Genomic DNA, 21,790 nt, shown 5'->3' with positions numbered 1-21,790 from the left:
GCGTCCTGGATTCCACTGCTAGCCACTATCTATCTCTGCTTACCATACCTTAGATTTATTTCAACCTTATTTTTCAATGTAAGAATCTAGAAAGGACGAAACTCTGTTAGTTTTCATTTGACAAAACCTAAAATGTCACATATGACATTTTTAAATCAGTTTATTTCTAAATTTTTTTGTGATTACAATATGAAATCCAAGTTAATTACTAAGTTTCATAATGAATGTCATTTGGTTAATCAAATAATAAAAAAGAAAGTACATTTTATCATTATTACGCATTGACAACAAGAGATATGTCTAATTTTTGATTATACAAAAAGAAATTAAATCCTTATCTTATCTCGATTTGATTAACAGATATCGAAAGATAAAACAAATGAGCAAAAATTCCTAATTGGATATAAGTAAACTAATACGTCTATGCATATATATCTATATACATCTATTCATAAAGCACCATACGGAGTTTTTAAAAGATATTCAATATAAATTCCCTTGTATTGTTTTCTTGTATCTTCTCATCGTTGTTTAGGACTACATTTGATCAGTGATAATAAGAGACTGATCAAATGCATTCATAAACAACAATGTGAAGATACAACTAAACAATACCAAGTGAATTTAAACTTCACCCCATTGCACAAGCAAGTGGGTATCAGGACTCAGTTGCTAAATGGATAACGCGATGGCGTTTGAAGCGAACGGTACTGGTTTGGAGTCCTGGAGTGAACATCAACTCTAGGATGCAGGTACGTGCAGCTGATGAGTCCCGAATAGGAAGAAACACGCCTACTGGACTTCACTGATAGCCACCATCAGTCTTTGCTTGACATCTAAAGTAATTCTCTAAAAATATACGACTAATTCTAGATTAAATTTTAGTTATTACATTACAAACGTTTTGATTTACGTAATTTAGAATTTTAGAACAGTTACAATGATATTCTTTAATTTAACGTATACAGATACAGGGAAAATAAATAAATTCTCAATGTAACATTATTTTAATTCGGAGTATATTTGCTGAAGTTCTCATTTTTATTAGAATCTTTCACCTGACTTTTCTTTAATCGTTTAGAGTAATATTGAACCTATAAGAACTACTTATACAAGTGTTGGACCAAGACGATACACATATTATTATCCATCAATTGTCACTACAAGACCATTGTCGAGTTCAGGTTCCTATAGTAACTTGTCTAGTGATATGCAAGCTGAACGTAGACGAATTGAAGTAAGTTTTCATGATTATCTTGTTAGTTTTTACTTTATTTTTCATAAGTACTGTAATAATGAAAAAGTATTTGACTTTGAATGTCTCGGTTTGTACATAATTTAATACTCACAAGTCTGTGATAACTGATCACTTCTTTTATGTTTTGATCAGTTGATCAATTATGTCATTTGAGAACTTTCCAGAACTCTACCTGTAAGCGTCTTACCTGTTATACTAGAATTAAATGTAAAACAATGTAAACAATGTAAAACTCTCTTTAGCATGTAATTTCAGCTTCTAATAATAAAATTTAATTTAGATCACTTTGTAAAGAAGCCGAACAGTTTAAAACAAGATAGATGATTTATTCATTGAAACAAAAGATTAGCTGTTCATTCTGTTTTATTGAAGATCATATATACCACAAAACAGTCAGTTATGTAGCATAAATATTTTAACTAAAAATGAGATTATCATCGTCATCAACTTATTAAATATTCATACATAGGTCTAAGAGACTGCGAAATATGGTTTTGGTAGAAATGCCTTGATGAGACTATTCGAAAGACGTACATTTAGTGCCGAAATATACAACGTGTATATAATGAAGTCATCATGATTGTATTAAAACTTGTTGATTCAACTCAAAATAGATTTATAAACAGAACAAACTACATTTGACGTTCTTTCATCTAACCAGAGTCATAAACGATATACGTTACAAAACTTACAAAAATTTTTTGTGCTATCTTTCATTCTACAACACCTTTCTTACATGATTATCAGTAGTTTTGTACTTTTCTAAATATGCTAATAACATTACTATTGTCTACAAAAGATTTTTTATAAATTTTGTCTCAAATGACCTTTTAAAATAGATTTATCAGACAAAGCATTAATCGATATAAAGTAGATCTTAAACTCATTGTAACTAATTCAGATAAAGTCAAATAAATTACTATACATCAACAATGATTTGTAAAGTGAAAAAAACAAAGACAGGTTCTATTGTAAACATCTTACAACATAATTGATATGTTCACATCTAAATAGTTGAATTTCGAAAATTGTGAGAATAAAGTTACGTCTTTTCTTTTTTTTAATTTTTATTTAATATTGACAAACGGTCATGAAACATTATGATTAATTCAATTAGTATTGTTTGTTTGAATCTTCCCATCGATGTGTTAGAACTGCAACTGGTCAATCTCTAATTGGCATATGTGCATACTGTGCGTATTGCCTCAATATAGCCTAAATTCACAAACATGGTAAGCAAACATGGATAGTGGCTAGCAGTTGAATTTAAACTTCACCCAATTGCACAATCAAGTGGCTATCAGGACTCAGTGGCCGAGTGGATAACGCGATGGCGTTTGAAGCGAAAGGTACTGGGTCCGAGCCCCAGAGTGAACATCAACTCTGAGATGCAGGTATATCCAGCTGACGACTCACAAATAGGACGAAACGCGCGTCCTGGATTCCACTGCTAGCCACTATCCATCTTTCCTTACCATGCTTGTGAATTATGATTAATATTAAAAAAAAGAAATTACTCAATACAATATGGTGGTAGTGTAGTGAATAGAACACGGCTAGGGACAATCGAATGTATTTGAGCACAAAATTACAGATTATCTCACCAAAATCTTATAACCATACAGTAAACAGTTAATTTACAAAATATCAATCAATTCTCTCAATCTTGACCATTCCTTCTGCAAATATCAGTACATAGTTTCCGATTATTATTGTTCACGCGTTTTCATACCAATTGCGTTTCGTTTCCGTTCTTTCCTTATCGATCTTCTAGTGAAATACATTCAATGCCTGACCATTGTTACATACTACTTGTGTGGATATAGGTAGCCCACACCACAGTAGTAGAAACATTAAAACTGATCATATAATGAATACTTTTTTAACCAAATGTTGTAAATATTATTATCGTTTGAATATAGGGGTAGTAAAAACAAAAGAGAGAAGTAAAATACATCTTAAAGAAGATAAAAATGATTGTTTGTACAATTACTACGTCATTATGTTAAAGAATTTTAACACTGAGTTGAATAACTTGTCAGATATTCAATTACTCTGAGAGTGAATGCTGGAATGATAAGTGAATACAATATTATATAGTAAAGGATAAAGATGATAACGTAATGTTTGAAAAGCATTTGTATCATATATTATAAACAGAAAAAAATGACATTTGATCATAAAGTGTTTATCAACACTGAAATTAATCACTGTACATGCTACTTAGTTTGTGCAATGCTTTCGTTTTGTAGCATCTCTAGAAATTTGAAACATATTAATCCCATACGTAAGAGCAGACCATATTTGACGAAATCTCATAAACAAGGTTGCAGATTTTAATTCCAGTTAGCATAATCTTTATATTGAGTAATCTCAAATATTTTCCTGAAATTCTTCGTAAAACAATTCCCTTGTTGAATAAATAAATCTCCATTTCTCATTCATAGTGACATACTATTAACCCTTATGGGCATATACGGCAAATTTATTAAAAACGGTAGTCTCTGTTATATTCCTTTTTAGAGAAACATTGTAAGTATATTTAGTTGATAATATCTTGTATCGTTGAGTTTCAATACCATTTGAAAACACCTCATCTTCATCAAAAACCTAATCATCCAGTTGGTTGAAAACTGTTATCCCCAAAATGTTATGGTAACAAACATTTACTAACACGAATCACTGGACTTTTGTTTGTGATAGTTAATACACTTCAAAAACGCATATCCCTAATTTTAAAGAAACATAGCCAAACACATTTAACAAAGTATAATAATGATCAGCTGAGCAATGACACCAACAAGTATAACTAAAAGACATATCTGAGATTGAAGCAAGTGGATTGTATAAGTAATTATTACGCAATCACTTTTTTAAACCCATCAGTTGATCCTGTACAAGCTCGACAATACTTGAAAATGTTTTACGTCTCTAATATATATATATCCACAAACTGTTCTGCCACCTTTTAAAATTCATGATTTTGAGTTACTTACTTGATCTATTTCCTTCCCTACGTCAGTGACTTTTACTGAGTTTAAATATTATCTTTTAGATATATCTCATGATTGATTCTTTGTGAATTTACCAGTGTTTTGAGAGTGGTCATATAAAAATTATTCAATATCAACTAACATACAAATATCTTTGTATAAAGTTTCATATAAAATGTGTTCATCTGGAAAACACTAAATGTTAGGACGAGCACGCTTCTGCCTAGCTATTTTCTTACAATACATTTCAAACCATATAACGGACTAGTTAAACTCAATAATTTTTGTATATCTATTAGCATCACTGGATTAAAATGACCCTTGATATATTCTTTATCTAGAAATAGATATTCGATTGATAATCGGCTATTTTAAATTTCCTGTTTTAAAAAACGCTTGGTTTGAGTTTTGATAAGCTTTTCATGTTACATGTGATGAGGTTTATAATTTACCTATATTTAATTATGTGTTGAGTAATTCAACAAAGATTCAATTTCTTTCCTTTCTCGGTTGGCGCCTGATCAGGTGTGTAAGTCAATAATCAAACTAAGATGTAATTTAACTCATAAATAAAGTTTAGTCTTAATTCTGTTTTAAAATCTTCCCTACTGATATTTAAAATTTGATATAAAATGAATTAAACTAATAGTAATAATTCAGAGGTAGTTATTACTGCATCCTGATCGTTTAAATCTAGTTTCACGAGATGCATTATACTGTAGAATTATTCATAAGTTTCACAATATTTGCATAGTTTCAATATTTTACGAAGTGACTTACATGAAATGTATCTTGCGAAGCGAGTCAATTTCACACGATTGTTGAATTGTTCTTTAACCTCTAATATTTGACCATGAAAACAAAGATTTCCTATATTATATAAATGTTTAAAGGAATGTTCCGCTGATTTCAAAGTTTATAAAACACTAAATACATATCATTCCTAAGTAGAACTCAAAGACTATTTCATTGAAGAAGAAATCATGATATTACATTGTAACATTAACTGAACATCTAGATCATAAAACTAGTAAATATAAAGTCAGTATCTCGAACATTTAGTCCAAAAAATTCTTTAGCAAGTATGAAGAAAGGCAAAACACATCAATGAATGTTCAATTCAGCTGTGCTAAAAAAAGTCCTAACCATTCAAACAAATGAGATCATATGTCATAAATATCCCATTCAACTTGTTTGAAAAAATGTGACCAATATAAACACAGACTGGATTATTAAGTCAAACTGTAAACTTTACTCAGGCATCTATTCAGGTCCATTTAGATATGTGAAAAAAATACGTGTTGTTTTCTTATGTTGAACAGACAGGATAGTAGTTTACTTAGTTTTCTATATTCACCAACTGTTAGACTTTATTTCTTTCTGTCACTATCCTAGATTAAATCCTATGGAAATGAAAATTATACACGACTGTGAAATATTAAAAATTCACTTGTCTACCTAGTTGGTTATTACCAATAGCAAAAATTATCTGACTTAACAGTAGTTATTATCCTCAATGGATAGTTTTAATTTACACAAATCCGAGTTGGATTAAAACTTTTAATTTTACTGATACTATTTGAATTGGTAATGAGCATGGGTTTACCTTGTTTATAGATTATGAAACTGTGTGAATACTTTACAATATTACTTGCTTATTCATAGGCTGTAACACAGACATTTATTACACAACCAATATGTAGACTGATGCTTATCGGCTAGATTAATTTGAATTGTTACCAATTCTTTTTTTATTTTACAGTGCACATTTTTCGTGTATTCTAATATGTTAACTAATATACACTATTTTTATGTGAAAAATAAGTTTTCAAATATTTTCATAATTGTACACCGTATATATATAATTTCACGCTATTCAATAGCGTCGTATGGACGATTTACTGGAATACAAATTGCCCTCACCTGAATACTACAGGGAAATGAGGGGATCCCTACGTGCATTGAATGACAAATTAGATGTTCATCGGAAAATGCTTGATCGTTACTCCGGAATTGATATGAACGCTACAACTGCATCAGTACAAGATCGAATTGAATCAAAATATCAACAACTTGCAAGCAGGTTCGTTGAGTGGACAGATATTTGAATTTAGTATCTTCTAACAAACGACTTATCTAACAAAATTTTATTACTATATGCTTTTTTCCATGTACTGTTATGCGAATGCTATACATAGATTAGTTTTATATGATGGGTGTGTAAATACCTCCTATAATTTATTCTTTTGTGCGAATCTGTTAACATTCTGTCTAAAAAAGAGTTGATACAAATACAAAGATGGTTAAGTTATAAAAGGCGTAGAATATATTTCAGTCTTTAGTTCATGATACGGTTACAGAGCCAGTGTTAATTATGATTAGTTTTAGGAATAAATTATGGATTGATAAACAGTACACTGTCACACTAACCTACTTCACAAAGAATATTATATTTAATTTATTCAAGAATTTCACTACAGTTCATTTATATGCAAAATACCAATTAAAAACCCAAAAAAGGGAACGTTAACTATGATCAAGTATTCAGTATCATAGTTACTGACTCATTCATCATAATATAAAAAACCAATAGTCATTGCTATCGTATTTAAGTATTACTCTCATAGTTCCATTTCCTTATTAAATAATACTATTCACTTTATTCAAAGGAACCAGTTTCTATTATTAATATTGAACATGTACATCTCCTGAACTTAAAACTATTTGACTGTTTTCTGTTAAAATTCTACATTTCTGAAGGACTACAAATAATTTTTCGTTGATGAACAAACTGATATGATGGTATCTTGTGATCTTGAAAATAGAACAATGTAAAATGAAATGATGGCTTATAATTCTGGCTAAAACCAGAAAATAAATTTCAACGTCTATACACCACTTGTTTTAGTAACATTACAGAAAATTTAACATAGCACTAAACCGTCGTTACGAGTAAAGTAAGGATTTCATCAAAAATTGAATCTGTTAATAGTATGTTAAAAATATTTACGAATAGTAACGTAGTTGAGGAGTGTTAAAATAGTCTTTCTAATACATTTATATAGTATATAACAAGAAGATAAGATGTTTCAGAATCATGTAGCATACTTGTAACATCTCAGTTCATTCTGGGCAATCTGATTACGCAATAAATTGTTCGATATGCAATTAAGAAAGGCAAAACTCAGATTAAATGAATTACGAAATAAGAACATCTAGGATAATAAGGAAAAGTACAGCCACTTATAATGCTCAAAGCAAAAAAGTCAAAAAGAATATCACTAAACTAGATTTAGTACAAGGACAAACTGTCTGAGAGTATGCATTGCAGCAGGTTTAAATTTTTGTGTAGATAACGCTTCAACAAATTTTACTGTCGACTTGTTAACAGTTGAGTACATTCTTACACAGGCTGTTTGTAGATCAATCCTATGGCACGTTTTTATTACTTTTATTGTCATTATTGCGCTAAAATGTCAAATAGTTTTGTTAATTAACATCTTTCCACTACTGTAACCAATGTTTCATGCCTCAGTTATTAAATAAAAAGTATAGAATTCTGATTTACGATGCCAAAATCGAGCTGAATAACTTAAAATCTTCAAACAAAAGGTATTCTTTGAGCTGGTTAGTTTAGACATGAACCTTTCAAGCATAAGAGAATTCCTCTAAAAAGTAGGCTTTTACAAGAGAACAAGAAATTTTTCTCCATAAGTATCTACTCTAATATGTTTTGCCAACGAAAGGATAATGGAAGCTTTACAAATAAACCATCCAATTTAGAGAATACAACTCCATATTATTTATCTTAACCTACAAATACTCTCTATCTTCTCATACTCACTGTTAAATTAATAAGTTAATTCAGTTTTGAAAGACGAACTATTAAATTTCTATTAATGTGAAAATATAACCGACTGGAGGTATTCGGTTTAAAAAAACCTTAAATGGCATTCATTCTTAAATCAGAGCTGATAAACCATCCACCAACAGGGAGTTTTAAACCAAATGAAACGAAAATCAACAATTGTAAAGATTATGATCCGCCAGTTTTTCTAGTAGGACTTATAACAGCAAACTATCATTAATTCACTAAAAGCTATCATTTCCACACTGAATCAAAACAACACATCAAGTTTCTTAGTACTACTGATAAATAATATTGTAAATATAATCCATTAGAAGATTAATGGTAATCTGTTACGTCAATCAAGATTAACCATCCAGTTTTGTTTTTTATATTGCACTATTTCATAACAAGTTCATAATTAATTCTTTTAGAAAAAAGAAAATCCAACTCTGAAGTGAAATGTCACTAAATCTACATGAATTTAGTTTCGGTAATATATATTGTTTATTGCTTATTTTCACTTCAGTACATTCAGAAAGGTGAATTATTCGATCATATTTCTATTTTGATGAGAAACTAATTGTATAGTGGTAACCCTTCATGTAAATAACGTTTATATGTTCCGTATATTTGAATATAAATTTCATCAAGACTGAGTCCTAGCTCAAGAATAACTGAGAACCAATAAAAACAGGACAGTTGTTTTTGTACCAAGTTAGTATTCTCCAGAAACGCACATCTAAGATACCACACAAAATCAAACCCATGATACACACGTTCTGTGGTTACCACCATAAGTTTTGGTCACTGGTAAGGAGTTCAATATTGTTGAATTAAGCCCTTCACAACGCTCAGTCAATGTCATGTCTGGTTTAAGACTGCTTGAAACAATGTGTATGATAAAAAAGACCCTTCATTAAAACTGAAAATATAACAAGTTGAAAGGAAATAAATTGAACAAGTTACTCAAAATGCAGGCTTACAAATATGATCAAAACTCATCTGTTCACAGTATTAACGTATCTTTATAAGATTAACAACAAAAAAAGCAGTGTACTAACACGCTTTTCTTCAACAGAATGGGCCGTCGAACCACGTGAGTTCTGCATATAACTAGCTGAAAATAACAAAACAGCTGCTAATTTTGATTTATGAAAAATAAGAGATGAGCATGATGTTGCTGCTTAAAATATTTATTTCCATTGAATTTTGCTTTGAAATATATTTATGTCACAACATTACTGCAAAATAACGTGTTTATGAATTCACGTAGTTCCTCTTTTGAACATGATACTCAAATTTTAGTTGAATACAAATTATGTGGGAAAAAATGAGGGAGAAGAAAATCATCCATTGTTTTGCTTGTTTATTTGATTGGCTTTATTTCATTGTTAAGGTTTGTGTGCATTTACAGATCGAACGTTTTCCGATAATTTTGCTTCTTTAGTTCTATATTGACTGTGGTGTGATCATTAAATTTAGCCTACATACCATCCATCGAATTTGAATCACACTGTTTTTCTATTTGTATCTATGTAAAAGCTAGTGGCTGCCTGAACTGGAGAAGGCATAATAGAGGATTTAAACTTGCAATCCCATGGCTTGAATTCATTTATTTTAGTTATTAAATTACCTCTTCTAGAGTATGATTGATAACTATCGATTTCAACCAATATATTTCGTGTAAAAGTTTCTACATCAGTGGTTTTACATATGAGTAGTATGCTCAATAATAACAATTATATTAGTCATAAGTAATAAGAATACCACTTGAAAATGATATCTATCCTTAATTAAAAACTAACTAAAAACAATAAAAGGTTTTCTAATGGTATTTCTTTTTACCGCTATTACTATAAAAACGAGAGGTACTGTCAGTTATTGCAACATAGCCAAGTGATATAAATTTCTTCTTCAGTTCCTTTAACCATTGGAGATTCGTAAAATGAAGCATTAAAATAATTTAATCTTAATAATCATTCATTAATTTTTGTTTGTTCCTTTTATTATATTTGTTTTTTCTTCTTTTTTTTCAATTTCTCCTGCATGATGTTGACAACTATACCGTTTATTTCCGTAAACTATATATGCTTAAACATATATACATGTATATTTAAACCTACGTATGTTGAATCACGTAACTGTCTCTATAATATTAATATAACTAACTATACCTTCCTTTATCGTTGCTGTCAATTTATATAACACCGCAAAATTTATCGAATAATCGCTGACCTGTGCACTGTTACTGTCTCTGTTACCATTTAAATTACTATGTAACAAACGTTTGCAATGCATGTGATATATATGTACAACTTCCTTGATGATAATTTTGGTCATATAAATTGATAAACAAATGGAGTATTTGTTCCATACTAGAATGCCAGAATTAAATGGATATCGATCACATGGACCAAGTCTGAATACATCAGAGCTTGAGACAAATCTGTATTATACAAGTCCAAAGACAACGATGGTATAGTCGGAAAAATAATAATAATTTAAGATTAGTATTAGTTAGACAGGGAATAAGTAGTTTACTCCTGAAGTTAATAATAGTAGCTATAAATTAAACGATTAGATCTGACAATAAAATTAACTTAAATAACCTACCAGAAGAAAATCATTATTCATATAGACGAAATATCATTTAAAAGCCTTATTAATAGTAAATTAAATCCAGCTGGTTCAATTTTTATTGTTGTGTTATAAATATTCGCTGATACTTTCTAAACAATTAATATTAGTATGATATATTATGTTACCTTGGTAACAAAAAATCCTTTACTATTGTATTTAGTGTTTTAATAAAATACTAAACGATTTAATGTTTTAAATATGAAAAGAACATTTATGACAATTCAATCGAATAGATTGAATGAAAAACTCTTTTAGGTTGTTTTTTTCCTTTCATATTTAATTCTTATAATTATAACTTAAATTAAAATTGAATATACATAATCAAACCATCGTAAATACATTGAAACACTGATGATATTTATGCATGAAACATGTATGTTTTTTGCATGGATACGATTTCCTCTAACTCTCAGTCATATTCAATTTTGTTTAGTCTAACATACATACTATTAGTTTTCTTGATATATATAGACAACTATTCCTATTTAGTGCATGAATGAATACACATATCTATTTATGTATGTTATAAATGTGCCTATATATTGTGAAAGAAAATGTAACCATTCAAATAATTAAACTGACATTATAGAAAAGTGTTATAAATTTCATTAAATGAACTACAGTTAACATATATTCATATAAATATGTGTAAGATTAAAAAAAACAAAATTCTACACCAATTACTTGCCATCTCACCATAGTTGTTTAAAAGTAACAGTATTTGATTCAGTTCATAACTTCATATACACTTAGCAAAGTACAGGAATATACAGTATAATAGTATATACAATAAGCTGTATACATAAATCATATGCAAACTGTTACTTAACGTGATTTATAGTTACATAAAATACAATCAAGATAAGTACTTGCTAAGTAATTTATTAAGAAAGAATGAAGTTCTACAAACACTTATCATTATTATTGAGTGACTGAAATCACTAAACTTATTGATAATAACTTTCTAAATGTAAGACGAAACTATTGAATATTTTGTCCAAAATTTAAGAATTCTGAAGTAAAAGTATTCAACTACAATTGCATTCACTAAAAAAGTGTATTTAGAAAAGCTATATCAGAACTAGAATGTCAGTAGATACTGTTGATATATAATTCTATTTTATATGAGCTACTGACAACTTTAAAATTATCTGTAGGTATGAAATATAAGTACGCATGTAAGTAAAATATTTATTATATCCAAAGTCCCCTATAATATGTTTTTATTTTATTTGTAGGGCTATGGGAAGGGATTAGTATATCCTGAAGGTAGTCAGACTTCTGAACTAAGGGGAAGAATCAAACGTCTTTTGTGTCGTTCCCGACGTGATCCTCATTATTATCGTTATCTACCAACGGGAGTCGTATAAATACTTCAATGAAACTATAGTGAATCCATATACTTGGTTTTCGAAGTGATTATTATTATTCTTAAACTTATATTATACCGCATGCTTATTCAAATTGATAATCCCTTGATTCTGTTCTTCATGTTTTTATTAATCTCTCTGTTGAACTCCTACTTTGCCTTTTCTAATTGATATTATTCTTGTTACGATAATTCTTAGTTAATAATTGAATGAAGAATAACAGTTTCAGCTTTTTCTGCAACGCACATGCTTATTCCCAAGCATATATATATATATATATATATATATATATATATCACTACATAATTCTTCAAATTATTGAGTAAAGAAAGCTATTTAAGTAAATGCCAATTACATTTTCGTTTTCATAATAATTAAGAACCAATCGAAACAGCTTTATTTCGTAGATAAGAAAAGGACCGTAATGAAAAAAAAGAGAACTTGAAATAAACAAGTTATGGCCTACAGTAGCTTTTATTTAATTCTTATATTGTTATTATCATTTCTATTCTTGTTCTTATGTTTCCCAATTAATGATTACATAATAAATATAATCCATTCTAATAAAGCTGTTACCATTTTATTTCGTTATGCTAATCACTTGAAGAAACAAAAAATAAATTAATTAGAATATCATTTTAATATTTTTGTTCTTTTATCTAATCTTTTACTCGACTGTCTGTTAATTATTCCGGTTTGAATTCAATTCTTAATGACATAAATTCGGATAAGTGGAGAACACTTGTAGTTCAGGTGGATGATATATATATATATGGAGTGCAGGAATGGAAATTAGATGAATTCCCTGACTAGAACTTACGGATAAAAAGTACTTACATGCTGCGCATAGGTTAAAATGTTGAGAAAATGGTTTCAAATCACTTCTTTGAAGTGTGTTAAAGAGAAAGGGAGCCCCGATAAAAACTTGTTTCGTGGTCTTTATACCTCTAATAGATGTCATTTTTTAAACGTATATAATGAGTACTACTGTCGATCAGAGGACATACAAATATTTACATTAAGTCGGTCACCGATTACTGACGAATATCATGTATGTCAATTATTTCTCAGTGGTGACTTAATTATACCACTCAAGTTGCTAGCGAGTCCCAACTAGTATGAAAACTAAGTCCAGGACTTCCTAACGAGTACCTCCAATCACCAGCTTACGTACAGATATAAACAATGAGTGGGGTAGAAACTGGAAACAGTACCAACTATGGAATAGAGAACAAAGTTTTGTAACTCGGAATAAACTAGCACCTTGGAAACTGACTTTGAGTGGTTAAACGATAAATTGTTGTAATTATCACATTTAAGGTGATAAGTATTGATTAAACAACTAAACATCATGCCGAAAAGTTACTTTTGGGAATAACTTAGGTGCATACTGTTTTGGGTTTCCTACTTGTCGTGCAAAACTGAATGCATAAATAATGAAGCTTCCCTACAACGCCCTATAATTCAGAAACGTAAACCATAAAACAATTTATATTCTACGACAGGACTATTATGGACCCCCGTGTAGTTAAAAAAAACTTTTCACAAATGGTTACTGATCTAATTTACTGCTTCCAGTCAATACATGACCAAGATGGTGAAACTGGGTCACTACAATTAGAAAGAGTGTGCCTTTCACCTAAAGCATTTAACTACTGACAATTTGCTAATAGTTCAATATATATCGTATCTTTTCCGAATCATGACACAAAAGACTAGGTTAACTTGTGATTGTAGAATTTCCATTTTACATACATGTATACAAATAGCTAGAAAGAAGCTACAAATGAATCAAAGTTTTCACGATAATTGGCCAACTTAAATACCCATTTCGACCGCAGATTCATCTTAAATCAGTTCAACTACGAACTTTCAAACGGATGGATTTCCCTGTCAAAATCATTACTAAACTTTAGATATCAATTTTTTTATATTTTATTAAACTGCAACACATTAAATGTTTAACATTGTAGGAACATAATTGATGAGTTAATAGTATGACAGCGAATTAATATAAACAGTGCTTTCAGAATTAAACAAACAGTGAAGTGATGTTCATTTAGTTTTGAATATTATCAGCAACTACCACTAAGTTTATTCTTACTAAGTGGAAGAATTGTTACCAAAGATTCATTAAAAAGTGTTTTATAACTATGCTGAATATTGTTTGGATGTCAGAAAAGTCAAATCATCACTAAATTCAGTAAAAGCGTCTCATATGTATTACACGACAGATTGGTGCCGTGGCTTAATGGTTAAGGTTTGACTCTTAATCAGTGTATCATAGATTTGAACATTGATTTATCCACTTCAGTTTGGGAAACATAGAATTCGTCCTAACATAATACTTAATGTTTGAAGTTGAATTACCTAGCCTCGTGTTGTTTGATAATTGAGTTTCAATAATTTGTCGACAGGATGAAAAAGGAAATTAAACAATGATGTAATACACATGTTACAAAAAAGCAATACCTACAAAGTATATGGTGAAACATATGTATCATTAAGCAGAGGAAAAACCACTTCTGAAGTATGCAGTAAATAAGCATCTTTTACATATTGTTAATAGTAAATAAAATTGTACAAAAATTATAGCCAGAAAGTAATTAGCACGTTCATATGGAATAATATAAATACTTAAAACGATACGATATATTCCACATGTGACAGACTATCTGACAATACTACTTTAAGGGTTGAATTGATCTATAGATAGTGAATAAACAATGAAAAGTCACAAAGATTCAAGGAAAATTAGTCAAACTATTCACGATACGTTTATCCAGATGAAAGAACTGATGGATGAGTATAGTTGTTTGGCACCGAAGACTGTGAAAATAGGAGGAAAAAAATAAATGCAACTTTAGAGACCATATATCAAACAACATATTTTCAAAACCTAAAAACATAGAAGCAAGGTTGATGGAAAGGTTAAATTTGAATGAATAAAAAGAGGAATTTTTCAAGGTAGTTGTATTGTAATGCAAAGACGAAAACTGAATGTACTGAAAACAAATTCATACGACATATGGCAGTCCTGAAATGACATTTTCCAACACCACAGTTTGAAATTTCGGTTGACCTAACCGAAATAAGTCTGTTGTGTTGACTTTTAATTAAACGACAGCTTGACCGATATTATATTTAGCTTTTACTACTTCGGGATCCCAGATAATAAATACCTTTACATCAAATAATCATTTAATTTGTAGGAGAATGAGATAAATTTATAGAGATATTTGTGCTTTAACTGTATGAAGGATTTACAAGGAAATAAGATTTACATTTCAATTTGCTTCGTAGTATATATGATGTATAAGCTATAGAAAAAAATATTTCTTTATATTGCTAATGAGCTAATGACCAACAGATACGATAAATAAATGCAGAATAGGCTGATCTGTTTTCAGTCTAGTTGGCGACCTACAATAACAATCACATTAAAAAGAGTGGTAACTATTAGACTACTTTTAATTGAAATGCTAATAATTAATACTCTTGTCAATTCTGGACCTATATATATAGTTATGCGATCAAAAAAGCCAAACGTTCATTATATTACACAAAAGCAGACTATATGCAAGCGTTTAGTGCATTTGAAACAAATAAAACATGTGAGATTGATATTGAACAAGTAGACTACCTGGAGAATGGCAACATGTGGATCATCCATATCACCTAAGTCGATGAAATCTCGTTCCGACGCTCTCATTTTGGCATTTTCAATTATATAATAATATTTCGGTGAGGAAATGCCAAAACTCCATGCCAACTTTTCCCCGCACCAATCAATAACACGCAATAGAATATTGTTAGACTTGGACTAACAACAAAAAAAAACAAAATCTCTCATGATCAAAGTTAAAACAGATACAGATATAGGAGGAGGATTTATCACGTATTTTGTTCACAATTTAGAAAACTTATACCATCTATCCAAAAGACCTTGATAAGACATTACTCATACATAATAACGTATGTCTCAACGCTTTATTACAGGTTATCACAATTCAAAGTATCTCAAAATGAAGTCTTTACAAGTAAAGTGATATTACAACAAGCTGGTTGCGCATAGAATATATTGATAAAATATGTGATATTCAGCTAAAGACGAAGTAACCAAACATGCTTAATGAATGGCCAAGAGCTATGAGTTATGTTATCTAGGGTCTCCAGTTACTGATTTATAACCACTCAGCAAACGAAGACATACATCCTACATATTGGATGGCTCAGGTCAGTAAGTAAAGACAGGCAGTGATTGGCCGATTATCATTCGTAAATAGTAATTTGAAGAATCTATGACGTGACAGACATCATATGATGTTGATTGACTAGATACGGTATGACTTTTGACCATCTTTCCGCATCATCCTACAGTGCATATTTTATTTGATCAAGTAGGTTATGGTTATGAGACTGTGGGACGTTGTCCCCTTTGAAGTTTACTAAGATGTAAAATATCTTGGCGGATTTAGTCTCATTAGACTGTGCAGTTTAACCATGCTGTAATAATTCCTATGATTTATTTTTATTGTTTACAACAGGAAAATGCTTGCGACAATAGAGGACAAAGAAATTACCCCATAAAAAAACTGTCTTGAAGATACAAATGTAGGAAGAATCTGACAATAACAAGAATACAAACACAAAATCATCCAGTTTAAGTGGAAAAACAGAACTTTTGCTCATCACAAAGATGTTTTATCGTTTAAGACGAATAAAACACGAAACCACTATGAGGTCACTACAAGCTATTTCTGTCAACGTTTCAAACTAATCACGTCCATGCAAATCCTAGATTTCCATTCCATAAAACTCTATGATAAATCATAATCACTTTTTTTAGAAAATCTTAGGGAGCAGAGGGTTTTTGATTAATTGATTCAGCTTTTAACCAGCAAGTGGGAGCTTCGAATCTTTCATTCACCCGAATTAGAGCACCCAGATAGTACCATTCTAAAAGTGTAACCTAAAGCTGAGTAGGTAGATCTGTACCTCGAAAATGAGTCGCAGTAGTTTAATTTCGGAAGCCTAAATAAAACACTTCAAAGGAAAAACAAACTTACTGAGTCAGAGCACTCTTCATTGTGTTCATTGGCGAGATCAAAAACACCATCACTAAAGTGTAAGGATTGGGATAATTTTCCACCAACAGACTGTTGACCATCCATTAGTAATCTTGAACGTTATGTATTGATATAAGAAATATTAATGCAAAGCTGGACGATCGAATAAACAGTTGCTTTTTTTAACTTTGTCAAGGAATATCTTCTGAAAAAGTCCGATCAAAAGTCTATTGTTTTAAACAGCAATTAGAATTCAAATGATAGTACGCATAGTCGTCACCTTTAAACGATTTAATGTAGTTTGATACTGTCTTTTCTAGAATGGATGAAGACGGCGGAAATGTCAAAAGTGAAATCCTTACAAAAGATACTAAATATTGTGACTTAAATGCTCCTGGTTTATGTCGACGAAAAAAGCATTCTAAATCCTTACTCAGTAACGAACAAATACTGTCAGATAATTTAGCGGCAGCTGTTTAAACTTCAAAAGATTACAACGTCTCTCAAAAACAGGTCCAGTGGCTGATACATCATTAGTAAGCCATTAATTAACAGGTGGCGACTAGATCATAGAAATGTTTACCACATCTAGAAACTCTTCGTCCTAGTCACTTGTTAGTCCTGATTAGTAGATCATTTTTGTAATTTACTTGAATAATACACATAACCTGATAAGTTAAACCAATCTTTTTAGTTAGCGATAAAAAATGACACTTGTTGACGTTACTGAGGGTTACTAAGCCTACCATAAACTACAAGATAACAGTGTGGCATTGAGATTTTCGGTTACAAGGAACTTTTATTGATACCTTTGGCAGCATTAGAAATCAAAAGTAACTGGAATAACAAATCCATAAATCACTCTGTAACTAAGCAGGAAGACCGTTAAAATGAGATGAACTCAGGTAGTAATAATATTATTTACGTTGCAGAAAGTAATAATAATGAATGGTGATACACAATAAACTACTCCTCTTTTTGATCACATTGTTGCCCTTAATTTATGTGTTTACTAACCAATAAATGACCTTGAAACGAAAAACGTAGGAGCGAAAAAATCTCCGCCTGTAGTTTTCCTAGGGTTACTGTTGGTCCCGAGCACGGGCAAAGGAGGAGGGTTGGGTATGGGGTCGGCAACTACATCCCGTAGAAAACAGCCTTCCTAAAAAACACTAACCAGAATAAACAATTTGAAGCATTTAAACTTTGTTCTTCGAGATGAAGGATACCCATTCAAAGGAATTATGACGCCTCATAGTGAGAGCCCAGATTCTTCGGACGTCACAAGGAAGATGCCCCTTCTAACAGCCAGAGTAACAATTAATAAAGGAATATAGAATGTCCGGACAATATGGAAAACCGAGAGGACTAATCAAATGGCTACAGAAATAAGCAGACACAACTTAGCGGTTCTCGGAATAAGTGAAAGACATTTGACCCATGCTGGACAGAAAACCTTAGATTCGGGAGAGATGCTGTTGTACTCTGGTCACAAAAAAGAAAATGCTCCACACACTCAGGGAGTTGCTCTGATCCTGTTCAAAGAAGCACGTAAAGCACTTATAGGATGGGAATCTCATGGATCCAGAATCATCAAAGCATTTTTCAGAACCAATGAGGGGATCACCATGGATGTTATCCAATGTTATGCATCCAATGATAGCAATAAAGACGAGAAAGATCAGTTTCACGAGAGGCTGTAATCGACTTTGGAAAAGTCCCTAGGAAAAGACCTGACCATCCTGATGGGAGATCTAAATGCCAAAGTTGGAATGGACAACACAGGGCATGAAAATATCATGGAACGACATGAACTAGGAGAAAGGGATGAAAATGATGACAGATTTACAAATTTATGTGCATTCAACAAAATGGTTATAGACGGCAGAACATTCCCACACAAACGCATACACTAAGCTACATCGGTTTCACTGAGTCAAACTACAGAGAACTAGACCGACCATATTTGTATCAATAAAAATTTCACAAGGTCAATGGAAGACGTGAGAACCAAGAGAGGAGCTGACATAGCTTCTGATCACCACGTGGTGGTTGCTAAGATGAAACTGAAGCTAAAGAAATACTGGACAACTGGAAAACAGCATTGCAAAGGTTCAACATAGCCTTCCTTCGAGATGCTGACAAACTCAACGAATTCAAGATAACTCTCAACAACAGGTTCCAAGCTCTACAGGATCTACTGAAAGAACAAGAAACTACTTTGGAGGACAACTGGAAAGTGGTCAAAGAAGCGTTAACTTCAACGTGTTAGGAAGTTCTGTGTCGCAAGAATCATCATAAGGAATGGACCTCTGTGGAAACCCTAAACAAGATTCAAGAAAGGAAGAAGAATAAGGAGATAGTAATTAACACCAGCCAAACGAGTAGGGAGAAAGTCAAGGCAAAAGCTGAATACACGGAAGCAAACAAGCATGTGAGGAAGAGCATTAGAGCTGACAAGCAGAAATATGTGGAAGACCTAGAGAAAATAGCGGAAAAAGCTGCAACAGGTGGAAATATGAAACAACTATATGACTCGATGAAGAAACTGGTACGGAAATATAGTAAACCAGAGAGACTGGTAAAGGACAACGAAGGAAAGACAATCACTGAAATTCAAGGATAGAGGATTAAATGAGTAGAACACTGAGAAAATCTTGAATAGGCCATCTCCATTGAACCCACTGGACATCGAAGCGGCACCCACAGACCTTCCTACAGATGTCACTCCACCAACAATCAAAGAAATCAGGATGATCTTCAGACAAATCAAGAGTGGGAAAGCAGCAGCAGCATCAGACAACATACCAGCTGAAGCACTGAACTCATACAAAGAAGTAACTGCAAACATGTTCCACGTTCTATTCAGGAAGATTTGAGAAGAGGAACAAGTACCGACAGACTGAAAAGAAAAATACCTCATCAAGATACCAGAGAAAGTATGAGAACTACAGAGGTATCACACTACTGTCAGTACCAGGAAAAGTTCTCAACAGTGTTGCTGAACACGGGTGAAGGACTCAGTAGATGCCCAACTTTGGGATCAACAGTCTGAACTCCGTAAAGATCGATCGTGCACTGACCGAATCGCTACACTACGCACCATTGTTAAGCAATCAAATGAATGGAACTCGTCACCATACGCCGGCTTCCTTGACTATGAGAAAGCTTTTGACAGTGTGAATATGAGAATATTGTGGAACTTTCTTCAACGCTATGGTGTACCTGAGATCGTCAACACCATATATAATTCATACGATGGATTATACCTTTAATCTGCCTATCAATATTCTCAGCTCTAAATAGCATGATTAGTGCTTGCCCATATCACGTTTCTTTTCTATTTTTCTCTCATATTTGCGCAGTTCCTTTTTTGCGTTATTCCTTCCTCCTTCTGGTTTTTATCGATAGATGAGACATATATTTAGGTAAAGTGGGAAACATTATTATGGAAACGAAGTAAATGACCTTCGAATCTCATCAAGATCAAGAAGCTATCACTGCAAAACTAATAACACATAGTTGCGCATAGTAATTTTACATCTTAAGAGATATTAAGATATCTAGTTACTCTATTCCACATGAGACTTCCGTTTTCTGTACAAAAGCTCATCCACAAAGGGATTTAATTCATGCTCGGGTTATACGTACGACTACAAATATTTCTACGAATTCGCTCTCAAATTTGTGTGGATTTGCCAGTGACCGAGTAAATGAGGTTATGACTTGTATGAAGTAACGAAAATTCGGACCTCTCAAAGGATTGTGGAGAATTCCAGGCTAGGTTCATGGTACAATATAGTTGCGCTAAAAATGGACAAATGGAAAACCAATTTCTATTGGATTGTTTCCGATTGAATTTGGACCAGAAGTAGGCCTCACTTGCAGTTCTTATCACAGTTATACCATTTGATGGTAGAAATAACTTCCATTAAAACATTAAAGGAGCACTCTCCACCTTTTCTTACAAATGAAAGCTAATTAGGATTACGTCTTGCATTCCGAGTTAGAGAATGAAGGGATATTCAGACTAAGGATACATATGTATCTAAGGAAAAGTCTAATATCTAAGGCACAGACATAAACTGTATGGTTTGTGAGACATTTTCACATTTTGACCTATTTATAAGAGAATAACACCTTCTGGATACATTAATACACTTATATATGGTTGAAGACCAATTAATAAACATTAATATATAGTAGTTAATATAATGAAACGACTGTACTGAGTTTTGGCCTACACCTCATGTTATTTATGCATAACACCTGTCAAGTTACTTACATCAGTTTATCCATAAACGTCACCCTTTTTGAAGTGCGAACCAACCCTGGATCCTAAGATGTTGTTACCTAAACATCTTTAAATACACTTATTTAAAAAAAAAATTTCGACAGAAGTATTGCATAGTGATGTCTTTGAATTGATCAGAATTAAGATAGCGCATCATGTTGTAGCTGTAAATAATTCCCCAAAATCAATAGCTCATTAAGTGTTCGACATTGGATGCTGACCATGTTGTTTAAGTGGACTTGTTTAACTGAAGGCTTTCGGTCATGCATCCGTACCAGATCACGTTTCAACACGGCGTGGGACACAGCTCCTACGT

The 21,790-nt window shown here is 31.7% G+C and overlaps 2 protein-coding genes across 4 annotated transcripts in view; one reads left to right on the top strand and one right to left on the bottom strand.

Annotated features, from left to right (window-relative positions):
* Smp_161790.1 (hypothetical protein) overlaps positions 1 to 6,359 on the top strand; it is a gene marked incomplete at both ends in the record, with an annotated part of 47,857 nt that extends 41,498 nt beyond the window's left edge. For both annotated transcript variants that reach the window (XM_018793817.1, XM_018793816.1), the window contains 2 exons: positions 1,082 to 1,237; positions 6,135 to 6,359. In XM_018793817.1, coding sequence (XP_018648292.1) covers positions 1,082 to 1,237; positions 6,135 to 6,359 — 381 coding nt within the window. The remainder of the gene's footprint in view (positions 1 to 1,081; positions 1,238 to 6,134) is intronic.
* Positions 6,360 to 14,137: 7,778 nt separating this feature from the next.
* On the bottom strand, positions 14,138 to 21,503 carry Smp_073140.1 (hypothetical protein). Of its 2 annotated transcripts, none has more exons than XM_018793814.1 (3): positions 17,181 to 17,498; positions 15,755 to 15,934; positions 14,138 to 14,940 (listed from the first exon to the last, which is right to left on the bottom strand). In XM_018793814.1, exons 1-3 carry the CDS (start codon positions 17,283 to 17,285, stop codon positions 14,890 to 14,892), a joined length of 336 nt encoding a protein of 111 aa, XP_018648290.1. In that variant the 5' UTR covers positions 17,286 to 17,498; the 3' UTR covers positions 14,138 to 14,889. The 2 variants fall into 2 exon arrangements, with proteins under 2 accessions (XP_018648290.1, XP_018648289.1); XM_018793815.1 differs by lacking the exon at positions 14,138 to 14,940 and adding an exon at positions 21,466 to 21,503 and having other exon boundaries at positions 15,510 to 15,934; positions 17,181 to 17,385.
* Positions 21,504 to 21,790: the final 287 nt, after the last annotated feature.

The sequence above is a fragment of the Schistosoma mansoni genome, chromosome 1 (assembly GCF_000237925.1).
Source record: "Schistosoma mansoni strain Puerto Rico chromosome 1, complete genome".
Classification (NCBI taxonomy): Eukaryota; Metazoa; Platyhelminthes; class Trematoda; order Strigeidida; family Schistosomatidae; genus Schistosoma; species Schistosoma mansoni.
This window is presented reverse-complemented; position numbering and strand designations above follow the sequence as displayed.

Excerpts from the sequence above, each read along its gene's own strand:
- Smp_073140.1 (XM_018793815.1), bottom strand. The coding sequence starts at position 17,285 with ATGGATGGTCAACAGTCTGTTGGTGGAAAATTATCCCAATCCTTACAC. Across the intron at positions 15,935-17,180 it reads ATGAAGAGTGCTCTGACTCA|TCCAAGTCTAACAATATTCT; the intron begins GTAAGTTTGTTT and ends TTTTGTTGTTAG.